Source organism: Vigna unguiculata, chromosome 1, assembly GCF_037176805.1.
Source record: "Vigna unguiculata cultivar grain cowpea cultivar isolate G323 ecotype 2 chromosome 1, ASM3717680v1, whole genome shotgun sequence".
In the NCBI taxonomy this organism is placed as follows: domain Eukaryota; kingdom Viridiplantae; phylum Streptophyta; class Magnoliopsida; order Fabales; family Fabaceae; genus Vigna; species Vigna unguiculata.
Genome location: NC_140792.1, coordinates 34,214,983 through 34,228,967, shown reverse-complemented (window position 1 = coordinate 34,228,967; position 13,985 = coordinate 34,214,983). Strand labels below are relative to the sequence as shown.

At 35.6% G+C, this 13,985-nt stretch overlaps 2 protein-coding genes and 1 pseudogene across 2 annotated transcripts; 2 read left to right on the top strand and 1 right to left on the bottom strand.

Annotated features, from left to right (window-relative positions):
* Positions 1–226: 226 nt before the first annotated feature.
* On the bottom strand, positions 227–3,781 carry LOC114176370 (Leucine-rich repeat protein kinase family protein). The gene is made up of 2 exons (XM_028061408.2): positions 2,289–3,781; positions 227–997 (listed from the first exon to the last, which is right to left on the bottom strand). The coding sequence occupies exons 1-2, from the start codon at positions 3,586–3,588 to the stop codon at positions 366–368; spliced, it is 1,932 nt and encodes a 643-aa protein (XP_027917209.2). The 5' UTR covers positions 3,589–3,781; the 3' UTR covers positions 227–365.
* Positions 3,782–5,952: 2,171 nt separating this feature from the next.
* Positions 5,953–6,872, top strand: LOC146888890 (uncharacterized; annotated as a pseudogene).
* Positions 6,873–9,659: 2,787 nt separating this feature from the next.
* On the top strand, positions 9,660–13,627 carry LOC114177952 (protein cornichon homolog 1-like). The gene is made up of 5 exons (XM_028063574.2): positions 9,660–9,781; positions 9,992–10,205; positions 10,371–10,552; positions 11,525–11,647; positions 13,215–13,627. Exons 2-5 carry the CDS (start codon positions 10,128–10,130, stop codon positions 13,258–13,260), a joined length of 429 nt encoding a protein of 142 aa, XP_027919375.2. The 5' UTR covers positions 9,660–9,781; positions 9,992–10,127; the 3' UTR covers positions 13,261–13,627.
* The last annotated feature ends 358 nt before the right edge of the window (positions 13,628–13,985 follow it).

The window sequence follows — 13,985 nt, the reverse complement described above, 5'->3', positions numbered from 1 at the left end:
ATCCAAACTAAAAATATATTTAATCTAATTTTAAATTGAAGTGATGTGTGAAAGTTTCTTGTATAGGACAATATTAACTAGATACCATATTTTTGAGACATATTAACTAAATGTGTTGTAGGAGACAACATTGCACTCAACATGATTAACTTGTGCATGGTGTTCAAATGCCACGAGGTGTAGGATTATGTATTTCCATGTGCAGAAGGAAGATATGTAACACAACTATATCAAATTGGGCTGCTGCATGATTTCCTTTGAAAACGAAAAGAACATTTTCCATCGAGACATTGGAAGTTACAAAACCAAACTAACTAAACACATGAAAGAGAGAAAAAGAAAAGATTCCAGCACAAGAACCAGAACTATACATGGTTTTCACTGTATTTGATGTGATCAAGGCTCTCTGACACGGTTTTCATTCGCGGTCGCAACTCTGGGTCGAGTTCGGTGCAGTTCAGAGCAATATGAAATGCAGCAATGACTTGCTTTTTAGCATAAACTTCAGGGATGAGTGCTTGGTCAATGATATCAGACAGTGGCTGCTCCTCCCTGAACGCTTTCCTCACAAAACTCTCAAGAACTTTCTCATCATTTTCTGCTCCAAAATCTGGCATCCTACCCGTCAGAACTTCCAAAAGCACAATGCCAAATGAATACACATCACATTTCTGAGTGAACTTGCCACCAGCCATGCGCACCTCAGGTGCCAGGTAGTGGTTAAAGGAAGCTGCAACCTTTGAACTCATTGCAGTGGTTATAGAAGACTGGTTCAAGCTGTTCCGTTTTGGCGGACCCAAACCAAGGCGAGAAAGTCCAAAACCTGACACGTATGCATGGAGCTCATCGTCTAGTAAGATTTTTGTTGCCTTAATGTTGCCATGAATATATTTGCGACCACTGAACTCGTGTATATACGTCAAGCCCTTCGCTGCTTCTTGAACAATTTTTAACCTTGCTGCCCATGACAATGGTGGCAGTGAATTGGAAGGCCCACCTGCAACCATAAAACACCAAATACAAACAAGAAAATGCTTGAGAAAACTAAGTAGAAAGTGGAAACTGAAAATGATCTCACAACAACTATGAGATGAAAAAATGAGAAGCAAATCATCAATAATCACGTGAGATTTCGATTGTTTTATGTCGCAAACAATGCCAATGATCTTACCTAGATAACATTGCAGATGCTACTGTAGAGTCACAACAAATCCATTCTTTAACGTCAAATTTGATGGATAGTGACTTCATTGTTATAATGCTCAATACACATTACAGGTAAACAAAAATCCTTTTACTTTGAGGACCATCACACTACATGAAAGGCATAAGAAATCGGTAGAAGACAATAATCCATCGTGGTAAATCACTGCATTGGGACCGTGGTCCATGGGGTTTTCAATCACCAAAATGGCGTCATGCAAAAATATAAAGCATGATTACCTTTTTGCAGCTATCACTATTGGCACAAAACTAGGACCGTGAAGATATTATGGAAGAATGCTACTGAATGTTCACAAGAATTTCTAAATAACTGTCAGCTAATATAGGACATCAATTAAGAGAAATTGTAGCGAGAGAAAACTACAACACACTTTTTCGAATTTACTCTTTTATCATTGATTCAAGTTTAGTTTAGACAGTAAATGGAGAAAGGGACCCAATGGGCCATGCAAAAGTTATAACCACCGATGGAAAGTGTGTTGCCAGCATCACTCATAGCTATGATAGCAAGTATTCACCAGCATAAAGCAATAACTCTTCACGGACAAAATACACAAAAAAAGGGATTTTGGTTATCAAGAGCATAGGCACAATTCACAAAGGACACGATGACCATGGCCCCCAAAATATGTAGTGGAAATACGGAACACCACATAAAGGATAGAAAAAGAGAAGACACATGTGAAAGTAAAAAGTAGGAACAGGTTAGTGTTTCATCCACCAGCTCCTGCATATGTCCCAGTACAATCATCATGATGCTAATCACATGATCTTAAAATTGACTTTCGAAAAGGAGTAAAAATTAGAATTTAAAATCATCATCACATGGTGGCTATCACCAATTCAAAGTCGCACACTCAAAATATGTTAAGCATTGGCCTTATGCAACTACACTGCAGCAAATTTAAGCATACATACTAGTTCCATTTTAAGAACAGCAAGAAACGCCGCAAAATTACACGTGACTTCCACAATAACGCATCCAATAACATCATATATGATAATTAATTGCAGAATTAAAGCACCCCTAACGAATTTGAAAAAGAAAGACAAAGAATTGATACCGTGTAAAGCAGTGTGCAAGCTTCCATTGCGAATGAAATCGGTGATAAGCAGCTTCTCATCATGGGCATAATAATAAGCTCTCAACGGAACCACATTGGGGTGACGAACCCTTGCGATGGCCTCCACTTCAGACTCAAACTCCTTAAATCGCCACGTGGAATCACCCTCGCTGAGTCGCCGGACAGCCACAACATTCGCCGCCGCGGAAGACCCTCTTCCGACCCCAACCACCTTGTACACAATCCCACTCCTACTCTTCCCAACAACATACGCAGACGCCCTAAGCAAATCCTCCAACTCCAACTCAAACCCTTCATCCACCACAACAAATTTACCATCTTGCCCCTCGCCCGCATCCACCTCACCCTCGAACTTCTGCCCCCCCAATTTCCTCTCCTCGCCGCCGCCCCACCGACGCCGGAAAACCCATAAAGATAGAGAAACCGCTCCAACCGCGACTGAAAGCCCGGAGATGACTAGAACCGCGACGGAGCCGCCACCGTGTGGTTTCACTCTCTGGTCTGAGCCTTCGGGGTGGAGCGCATTGGGGTTCTGAGGGAAACCCTCTTCAGGGTTGGCGAAAATCCCAGGCTTTTGCGCTTCGGGGCACGCGGTTTGCAAGGGGAAGCCACAGAGTCCAGGGTTGCCAGAAAAAGCGGTGGGACCCTGGTTCAGCAGGGACCCCACCTGGGGTATTTTCCCGGTGAGGTTGTTGTTGCGGAGGTCGAGGCTCACAGCCACAGGCAGGTTAGCAAGGGTGGCCGGAATCCCGCCGGAGAAGAAGTTGAAAGAAAGATTGAGAGTTCCGGTGAGAGAAGTGAGATCGGAGAGGGTAGGAGGGAGGGAGCCGTTGAGATAGTTGGAGGAGAGGTCCAAATGGCGAAGGAACTTGAGGGAGAGAAAGTGCGAGGGAAGGGAACCGCAGAGCGAGTTGTGAGAGAGGTCGAGGACAATGAGGGTGGTGGCGTTGAAGAGAGAGGGGGGAATGACGTTGGAGAAGTTGTTGTACGGAAGACTCAATCTTTTGAGGGAGCTGAGAAATCCCAGTTCAGAGGGAATGTAACCGCTGAGGCCCTTGTCAGGGAGAGAGAGTTGGGTAACTCTGTCGCCGGTGCAGGACACGCCGGGCCAGTGGCATGCGGTGGCGTCGTTTTCTGACCAGGAGCTGAGGACGCCGGTGGGATCGGAGTCCACGGCGGCTTTCAAGGCCAGCAGGGAGAGCCCGTCGGAGTTGAGAGAGGCGGTTGGAGTAACGACGAAGAAGAGAAAGAGTGATATAAGAAGATGATGCATTGGCATTGTTGTTGGTTAGTGAAAGAGCATTAGTTGTTTATGGCAAGTAGTGAAGTACAGAAGAAGAAGAAGAAGAAGAATGAGAATTAGAATGGTGGAGGTTTTGAAATTGGTTTAGTTCTCGAGGTGGAGTTTGAATTTCTCTGACCGTCCTTGCTTCTACTTTAAATACCACTACTATATACGTCCTATACTACTCTAAAATACTTAAATAAATACTTGTGAAAGCCAAAATTTTGGGTATCATTATGTTCCAAGTGGGTTCAGTCAACTTTAGTCAATCTTGGTTCACAGTTCACAATAAGATAACAGAGTCCATCCAAAAAAACCATGCCACATTTGTTCTGTGGCTTGTTTACAATTGTGTTTGAAATGAACATGAGTGCCTGGTACTGTGTTTTAACTTTCCTTCAGAAAAATCTGAACTTGTATTTGGATAATAGTTTTACTTAAATGATAACAATTATAGCAAAGGGTTGAAATTTTGAAATGGAATACAAATATTTGCTTTTAATATGGCTTTTTTTATGTCAGAAAATGAGAGATGATGAGGAGTTATGTGTTTGTAGTTTAGTGTATTTTTTATCTGGTGTCAGAAGATCGTATAAACAAGGACACCACGCCTGTGACTCTGCTTTCACTTTTTTCAGTTGCAACCAAAAACGGGCCTACGCTGCTGCTACTACCGGCAAATCCATTTACGGGATTCAAACTACTATCCCATTTGATTAAGATTTTTTTTTTTAACTTAGTTTCTGTCCTTCAAATGATTTTAATGAAGCTAAAATCAAAATCTGCTTGTTCACGCTGTACAATCAATCACATGTCTGAATACAAATTATTATTATTTTTAATTATTCTCTCACTTTTTATCATCAAATTGATGAATTAAATGAAACTTCATAAATTCATTCATTTAATTAATAACAATAATATATTTAATTCATCCTTTCTCTATACATGAGAATCCGTTGCTTATTTTATGTGATTGATTACATGGGCCAAGCTGTGAACAATTTTATTGATATAGATTTGAATTACATGTTTACTGGACCGCATAAAATAATTGGTGATTGGTACGCTAAACAAGGTTTGTTGTTTGAACACTATTGGACTGGCCCACTTATGTTTTTTAAATTCAATGATGTGTACAGTAGATTTATGACTTATTAAAATACGTTTGATTAATCATGAATATTATTGAATGTGTTTATACCTTAGGAACTAATGGTTTTTATGTTGAATTTTGAAAAGAGTGTTCTCGAAAACATTTAATTAATTTAGAAATAATTTATGTTGAGAAGTTATGAAACAACTTCTTTGTACACCTTCACTGAACCTTTCTTTGAACAACTTCTTTATCTTTAATTCGTTGCTTATATATTTTTTTTTTCTAACTAATCATTATTTAAAAAAACTGTTATTATTCATAAACCATCACAATTATCTTTGTCTTGTTCATTTTCTCATATGCAGTGATTGTTCAGAGTTCACACTACATTACATATGAAGTAAATCCAAAAATGTAAGCATCTGAAATCTGTGGCCAATGAGACATCGTACCTAAGTTTGGAATGAATATTTTTGTTTTGATTATCATATACCTGTTATTCATATCTTAGCATACCAGCCATTTTTCAAGATTCGTCCTCTAATGTACAACACACCTAAACAATCCAATGTCTCACCTATCATTGCCTTACCCACAAAGATATATAAACTTATTTTTATAATTTATTGACTATTTTTTTCGTATTCATCATTTATGCTCAATAGAATTTATGTTTGTAGGAAATTACTATGAAGAGTCTCTTTAAGGTGTGTTGTAACAGGTGTAATGAATGAGAAAAACGTGGCACCAAATTCAGTTAAAGGAAAAAGAAAGAAGAAAGAGATTATAAGGCTGAAAGATTAATGATTAATGGTGTTGAGTTAGTTGGAGTTGAACATTCTTTCTGAATTTTTTCTATTTGAATTTATGCTCTCTTTTTATCCTTATCTGACACTCTTCTCACTCATTCTAAGATGACCTTACGACATTTCATCAATCACTTGGAGTGCTTTTGTTTCCATTATTAATACGATTTTAATTACCACTTGTATTAGACATGTATATGGATTTCTTTCTTCACGGTTGAATATTAATTCATCTTGAGGTTATATTGTTTCATTGGGTTGTTTTTTTTTAGAGTTATTTCTGATTAATTGGTGTGTTTTCATTGAGCTTCCATCGCTGAGAACACCAAGCTAAAGGATTTGGATTTGCAATCGGAAATTCGCACGCATTCGGACGACATTCGTCGTATCGGTCAAATGATGAATTTTTGTTATCAAGAACAGAATGACAAGCTATTGCAACTACAAACTTTAATGGAGCAAATTCAGTTGGCTATGAATCAACTATTACGGAATGTTTCCCAACCTTTCTGGAAGTGTTGTGAACAATGTTGAAATTGTTGATAATAGTTATAGGGGTGTTGCAAACAACTCGGCAATCAAGGAAATTTCAATTGGATTTCCTCATTTTGATGGATCACTACCCTCTGGAATGGATCTTCAAAGTCGAAAAATTCTTCACACACCACAATACCCCTGATGCAACGAGAGTTGACATTATTGTGATGCATTTCGAGAAGGATGTAGTGTCATGGTTCCAAATGTCGTAGAAATTATCTATGGTTTCTAATTGGTCGGAGTTGACTAGAGCCTTAGAATCTCAATTCGGTCCTTCACCATTTGATTTTCCCATGGCTAAGCTCTTCAAACTTCAACAAACAGGTTCGTGGCTAATTATTATTTGAAGTTCATGCTTCTAGCTAATAGATCATTGGGATTAACTAATGTGGCTCTTTTGAATTGTTTTCTGGGTGGTTTGAACCCTGAAATTAGATGGGATGTGGTTGCTATGTGCCCTCCAACATTGTTGCGTGTTGTGGCTTCGGCTAAACTGTTTGACGAAAAATATATTCATGTTTCAAAACCACTTATAAATTCATATATTCCGAAATATATTCTGAAATACACTCAACTTTCACATACTTCAATCCCTATGATTACTCCATTGAAAGCACAGAATAAATACACATTGCCACTGCTGTTGCGTACTCCACCAGGCCCTCCCGTACGATCCCCAAGTGTGAAGAAAATTATCCCTGCAGAAATGAAATTCAGAAGGGAAAAGGACCTATGTTATTTCTGTGATGAAATGTTCTTATTTAACCATAAATGTCCTAACCGACAATTTTTGTTGTTGCAAATAGAAGATGTTAATGAAGAAACGCCTACTCTAGAGTTGAATCAAGGTGCCTAGGAAGGTGAGCTAATGCAAATCGAAGATCACCATCTTTCTTTAAATGCTTCTAAAGGTGGCATGGGTGTTGATACTATTTGATTCAGGGCATATATCGACAAATTACCTGTGACTGTTATGATTGATGGTGGTAGCTCAGATAATGGTCGAAAATGGTAATTATATGTTAGCTGAAGGCATGATAAAACAGTTGAAGGTACAAGCTCAAGGAAATATATTCAAGTTACCAATATTTTTGCTTCCTATATATGATGCAGATCTCATTCTAGGAGCCAGCTGGTTAAAAAAAATTGGTTCTCACATTGCTGATTATGATAAATTACAATTGAAATTCTTGTTCAATGGTAAATTCACAACTTTATAGGGACATTGTGAGATGCTTTCAGAACTTGCATAATTACATTACATAAGACGAATGGTGGCTACAAATTCCATTGCTGAAGTTTATAGTATGCAGTTGGTAAAAGCAAATGTTACCATGGAGCCTGAATTAGCATTGTTATTTCACACTTACAATGACGTGTTTGATACTCCCATTCTCTTACCTCCTCCCAGGTCACATGATCATCATATTCCTTTACTAGAAGCTTATCAACCTGTTAAGGTTAAACCATTCGGATACCCATACCCTTAGAGTCAGAAAGAAGAAATTGAAGTTGGTGTCAATGTTGTTAGAGGACAACATACAACCCAGTAAAATCCCTTCTCTTCTCCCATCACCTTGGTGAAGAAAAAATATGGCTCATGGAGAATTTGTACAGATTATAGGGCTCTCAATGCAAACATTATCAAAGACAATTTTCCTATTCCGACTGTGGATGAATTAATTGATGAGCTTTTTGGAGCTTCTTTCTTTTCTAAATTAGATTTCAAGTCAGGGTACCATTAAATTTTGTTAAAACTAGAGGATAGACATAAGACTACCTTTAGGGCTCATCATGGTCATTATGAGTGGCTCGTTATGCCATTTGGATTGACAAATGCTCCTACCACTTTTCAAAGTCTTATGAATGATATTTTTAAGAAATTTTAAGAAGATTTGTTCTAGTCTTCTTTGATGATCTCTTAAAATATAGCGCTACATGGAAAGATCACCTACAATATTTGGAGGTGGTTTTGCGTATGTTAAAAAAGCACCGGTTGTTTGCAAAATTTTCTAAATGTTGTTTTGGAGTACAACAAATTGACTACCTGAGTCATACTCTTTCAGGTTAAGGTATAGCTATGGATGCAGAGAAATTAGAAGCTGTTAAACAATAACTGGAGTCTAGTAACTTGAAGCAATTGCGCGAATTTTTAGGACTCACGGGATATTACAAAAGATTTGTTAAGTCTTATGCTACTATTGTAGCCTGTTAACATATTTGTTAAAAACATATTCTTTATTTGTTTTTTGAGTTTGGTCAACTCCGTAGGTGCTATTCTATATGGAGCAACAATTACTGAACGTGCTCCTGAAATCAGATTAATAGTGAAGTCTACATCCCTACTCGACAGTAATCTCGCCACTTTATCTGGAAATACATCTGCATACTCCTCTACCACCAGTATACACTTGATTTGTTCTTTTACACTCTTCTTTTCTACCTGAGCTACCATCATGAAACAAGTAGCACTTTCTCTCACTTCATTCTTTACCTCCTAAGTTGAGATTAACTTCAACCCACCTGAAAATATCACTCTTTGTCGTCCACAGTCCATAACAATATGATTGATAGATAACTTTTTTATTCTTTATTATATTTAATTTCAGATTTTATTATTAGTTAACATTAAATTTTATGATTTATAAAAAAAATTAATTTAATTTTCATCTATTTCTCATATATTATACATAATTTAAAAAAAATCAAAATGTTATACTAAATTTAAAAATTTTCAAAATTTTTAATTACATATAACTAAAAAAAATCAAAATTTGGGAGATTATAATCCGTCTCTTCTTATACTCCGCCACTGATTATATATAATCATAATCATCCTTTTGCAATACTTAAAAATAAAAATACATTAAAATGATAATAACCTTAATTAAACTTAAAAAAATAAAAAAGATAATATTTTTAATTCTAACTCTTTTCTTTATCACCGTCAAAGATATATTTATATAGAAATATTCTTCAGACGTTAATCCAACTATCATCGTATGCTAATCTTATAATTAATATCATATGCCAAAAAAGGACTTTTGAAATGAATTTGTTTAGGTCTACATGTTTTTACTTTGAAAATAGTAGTAAAATCATATTATATAACTTAATATTATTGTTTTTTTACTAAATACCAGGGTTAAGTATATTTGGATTTCAGTTTTCGTAGATTAATGTATCTAACGTATTTTACATTTTTCAATTTTATTAAAAACAAAATTCATCTCAAATTCAATTTATTTAAACTTTGTAATTGTAATAAACTATTTACTGTAATTTTAATGAAGTTTAACTCAAACTAACTTCTTAACTGAAATTTAATCATGTCAACATGAAAAAAAAATGATGTTTTTCACCTCAAAATAGTTCTAAAAAATTTCCTCACATGAAAATGAAACATATTTTGTTTATTATATGAAATGACACAAAGTTCTATTGTCTAGGCTTTTAAGCCAGCGTGGGTTGGCATCATAAATTGTTATTTGAGTTGTTTCTCATTGGTAGTTATGTGTGGCTAACCTTATTAATACAGGGTTTCTTATAATATATTGCCGAAAAAAATGTTGTTAATATTATAATGTTGCTGTGTCAATACAAAATTTTAAATTGATTAGTTTTGTGGTGTTCATACCTAACAATTTGTTTAATGATTATTCGTTGAAGAAAGATGAAGAATGATGAAGCCAGAGCACCATTAATGGTTGGAAATCTGAAAGTTCAAACCTCAATAAGAATTAACGTAGGTTCGAATTGGATTTACCTTGATTTGCGATTTTTCTTTCTCTGCATGTATATATAATATTGTTTATATCTACTTACTTTTTTTTAACTCTTTAAATATGTTCTCCTACATGAGTGTAAAAATTCAAACAAAAAAAATCCATTGAAAAATGTTGTTTAAAAAATTGTAACTAAAACAAACAGGTAATGTGCAACTTGTCGTGTGCAGGCTTCACCACTTCGTCCGTGTTCAGTGTTCCAACAAGGGAACAACTCAAACGTTGTCAACTGTTTGTTGAGGTTTCATCAGCTTCTTCCAATCAATATACTCGACCTATCTCTCCTTGCTTCTCTGTTAATTAATAATGGGTTTGGAGTTGTTCTTTTGGCTTATCATTTGTTTCCCTTTCCACATAGCTTTTTTAGCCTCAACGTTCTACCAGGTATTCATTTAACTTTTCTTTTTCTTTCCATTTCAACCTTTTTTCTTTGCCTGAGCTCGTTATTTAATTCCAATGTGATTGAACTGTCAGAGAGGATTCATGTTCAGATTGATTTTTAGCTTCGATGAATCTAAACATGTTTTTTCTTTCTTTTTTGGGTTGAAGGTTTTGATGCTGACTGACTTAGAAGCCGATTTTATCAACCCATATGATGCTTCATCAAGGATTAATTACTTCATCGTTCCTGAGTTTATTGGGCAGGGATTGTTGTGCGCTTTCTGCCTTTTAACAGGTCACTGGATCATGTTTTTGATGACGGTTCCTGTTACATGCTACCATGTGATGCTGTAAGTAGTAAATTTTATACAAAAGGTGAACAATGTGCTGCTCAAGTTACATGAAAGCATTACATGATTTCTCCCCTTTTCAAGTTTTGATTCCCCTTGTCAATTATGATTCCCCTTTATTATAGATTTGCTAAAGTGGATTTTTTGGTGGTGGTAGTCTAAGATTAATGTTTTCCTTGCTGTGAGAATCTTCCATCTAATAGCCTATTCTTCTGGTTTGAATTTTCGTCTTTTTTGCTTTTATAAATCACAAGCCTGCATCTACTTTGTTTTGGGGGCATAAAGGGAGTGATGAACTAAGGAAAGCTAAAATTTGAAGGCTTGAGGCTTAGATGCTTTCATAAATAATAAGTAACTGATAAAGAAATTCCGTGTCACTAAAGGAGTCCTCTCTGTTTGTTTATTTTTCATTGCTCGTGATCTAAAGAAAGTTGTATGCAACAAATTTTCATTTAAGAATATGGATCAATTCAACTTTATTTTCCTGTATTGTTATATAATTGATATTAAAAAATTGCAAAATTTAAAAACACTGCAGCAGCTATTCATGCCGATTGATTTTATTTCACCATCGTGATTTCTGGTGGAATGAATTCCAGGAACAGTGGTTTTTTACTGTCGCTGCCAGTATCTTGAACTTAATGGTTTATCTTCTCTGAATGCCATCAAGATATTTGTTTGTTTATATTGAGGTTTATTGTTCAATTACTTGGCATATTAGATTGTGTTCTTGAGGTTTGAATTTATTATAGGGTATTTGGTTGTGCCAATAAAAGGAACTTGTGGTGACTAGTTTTGTGTTTGAACAGTTCTGACTTATATTGTATATTTACAATTACTGTGAATATATTTGGGTCGCAGTAAATATTGAACTAATGTGCACATACTTTGTTCTGAACTCCCATACAAGGCTTAGAACATAAACTTGTATGTTCTCTTTCAGTTCATTATTTTTCCATTTCAATGATTCAGGTACATGAAACAGCAGCATCTCATCGATGTTACTGAAGTGTTTAGAGTACTTAACTCTGAGAAGAAATTTCGCTTGGCCAAACTTGCGTATTACTTAACAATCATCATTATAACTGTCTTCAGGTTAGTTTGTGCTGCCCTTAAAATAACATATGCTTATCTGCCATATTTTTGTGTTTTATATTCTCACTGCTTAATATTATGTCTATTTAGTTTTCTGATTAATGTGATGCATTGAGATTGTGTTAGGCAAGCCTGCCTGGTTTCTATTACTGTTAGCTGAGGTCTTAGAGTTAATTATTATTATTGAGAGAAGATTGGAGGTATTCTGTTATTAATGACTGGATAGGTCTACATAGTGAGAGAATATTGAAGTTTTCTGTTTAGTTTGTGATCGGGTTTTGGACGAAGGATCTCAGGCTTTCAAAATTCTTACAGCAACTACTGGTATTCATTATTAATTTCACAAACTGCGTTTTTTACTCATCCAATGCCAAGAGATATCTCATCATTTCACTAGTTCTTTAACTGATCTCTGAACCGGTAATGATCACATTCATAATTCAGGAAGCATATTATTTTACAATTATAAGGATAGTTATTTGGGCCACTGTTCTAGGATTCAGTAAGCATATTGTAACAAAAAACTTTTCCATAATGCATTCTTGGCAGTATTCAATAGGTCTCATAGAGACAGCAACTGCTTGAAATAGAAGTTATGGAGTAGGAACTTACTGTAAATGTTTTCCTATGCAGTAATTCATTATGCCTTTTTGGGCTACTTCATAAAGACTCGGTTCGTTAATATCCTATTTTATACATGTATCTTCACATCTACTCTGGTTTGAAAGGATACTTGTCAAGACAGATTATCTAACTATAGCTGGGTTTAAGTTTAATACTTGATTTGGGCACATACATGACATAGCAGTCCTTGTGAAGTGGTATTCTTCATATCTTTAGTTTTAGTCTGCGATATCGTGTAGTTTTAGTTAGTTTAGATTGCGGTGCTGCAATGGATTTCATCATAAACAATATGGAACTCCTATTATTGATCTTTAAACGTGTGTTTTCATTCAGGTGATATCATACGATAACCTTGAACTTTGCCTCCTACTGTACTCCACCTCTGTATCTAAACTTTAGGAACTGAAATTAGAGTTTTCACTGTATTAAAGTATGTGCTTATACACCATTAACTGAGTGGAACTCAAAGATCTTTGCTGCCATATTAATGTGTTCGTGAGCAAAGGATCCTTTTAGGAGGTTAAGCGACTTGTGTTAGATTGGGGAAGATGAACAGTATTATGCCTCGATTATAACCATTCCAAGCTCTGAAGTATTGGGTTGCAGGGAAAGTACCTAGCATGTTCACTTGCCTTCTTGTTCTTTCAGATTTGATGAGTGTTCTTTCCCTTTTATCCTGTCACAAAAATAAAATGATTTTTTTTTTAAGTTGGGTTTGGTAGGCGATGGAAGGGAAGAAAACATATTTTATTTTCAAATTAAAAAACTTATTTATAAAAATAGAAAAGAGATTAATACATGAAGTTTATGCTAATCAAAAAATATTAATTGGAAATGGAAAATTCGCCCCCCCGTCCACCATAAGCAACACTTTTCTTGACTCTATTTATCATTTTCCTCAAGGAACCTGAAGTAAACTTTTATCTCAACTTTCCATTTGCAGGCTTGTATTGATGCTTGTCAACTATTTAGATTCTGAAGATGAATGATGTGCACAAACCTTTGAATTCCCACTACCGACTTCACTGTGGTTTAAGGTGGTGCTTCTTTTTCGTCTTATCCTTTTTTTTTTGTTATTAATTCTTTTATGAAGGTGTGATTGAGTTCCATAGCATAGGATTTAGAACATAAATTCACAGCTCTAAGAAACAGAAATCCGTCACTAATTTGAACGAGTATTGCCATCTAAGGTATGTCTGTAATTATTTGAATCCTGTTAGTCATTCTCTCTTGAAATAGCTTACCAACTAATTTTTATGGTAACTGATAATTAAGGAATTAGAAGATGGTATTTGGGGTGATTTGAACATTGAATATTATTTCCTCAGAATGTTACAACTTGTTATAAAATACCAACACCCGGTGTAAATTTAGCATGAACTATTTATTATGAAAAAGGTGAGTTGTAATTATTGTCATGTCCACGGTGCTTGTGTTTATTTTTTGGTTTAATTACGCGGATGATATCCACTTTGGTACATGTGTGTCAATCTGGTACCCGCTTTTAAAAAAGTGTCAATTGCATCCCAACTTTAGAAAAAGTGCTTCAATTAAGTCCTTTTCAGACGAAGTTAGTCAACGTGCCACGTGTCGGTCTGTGGTTTTTTAATTTTTTTTAATTTTTTGAAAAATAAAAATAAAAATGTCACGTGTCAGGTCCCTGTGTTTGACACGTGGCATTGTCAGTGCCACGTGGCATTGTCAGTGCCACGTG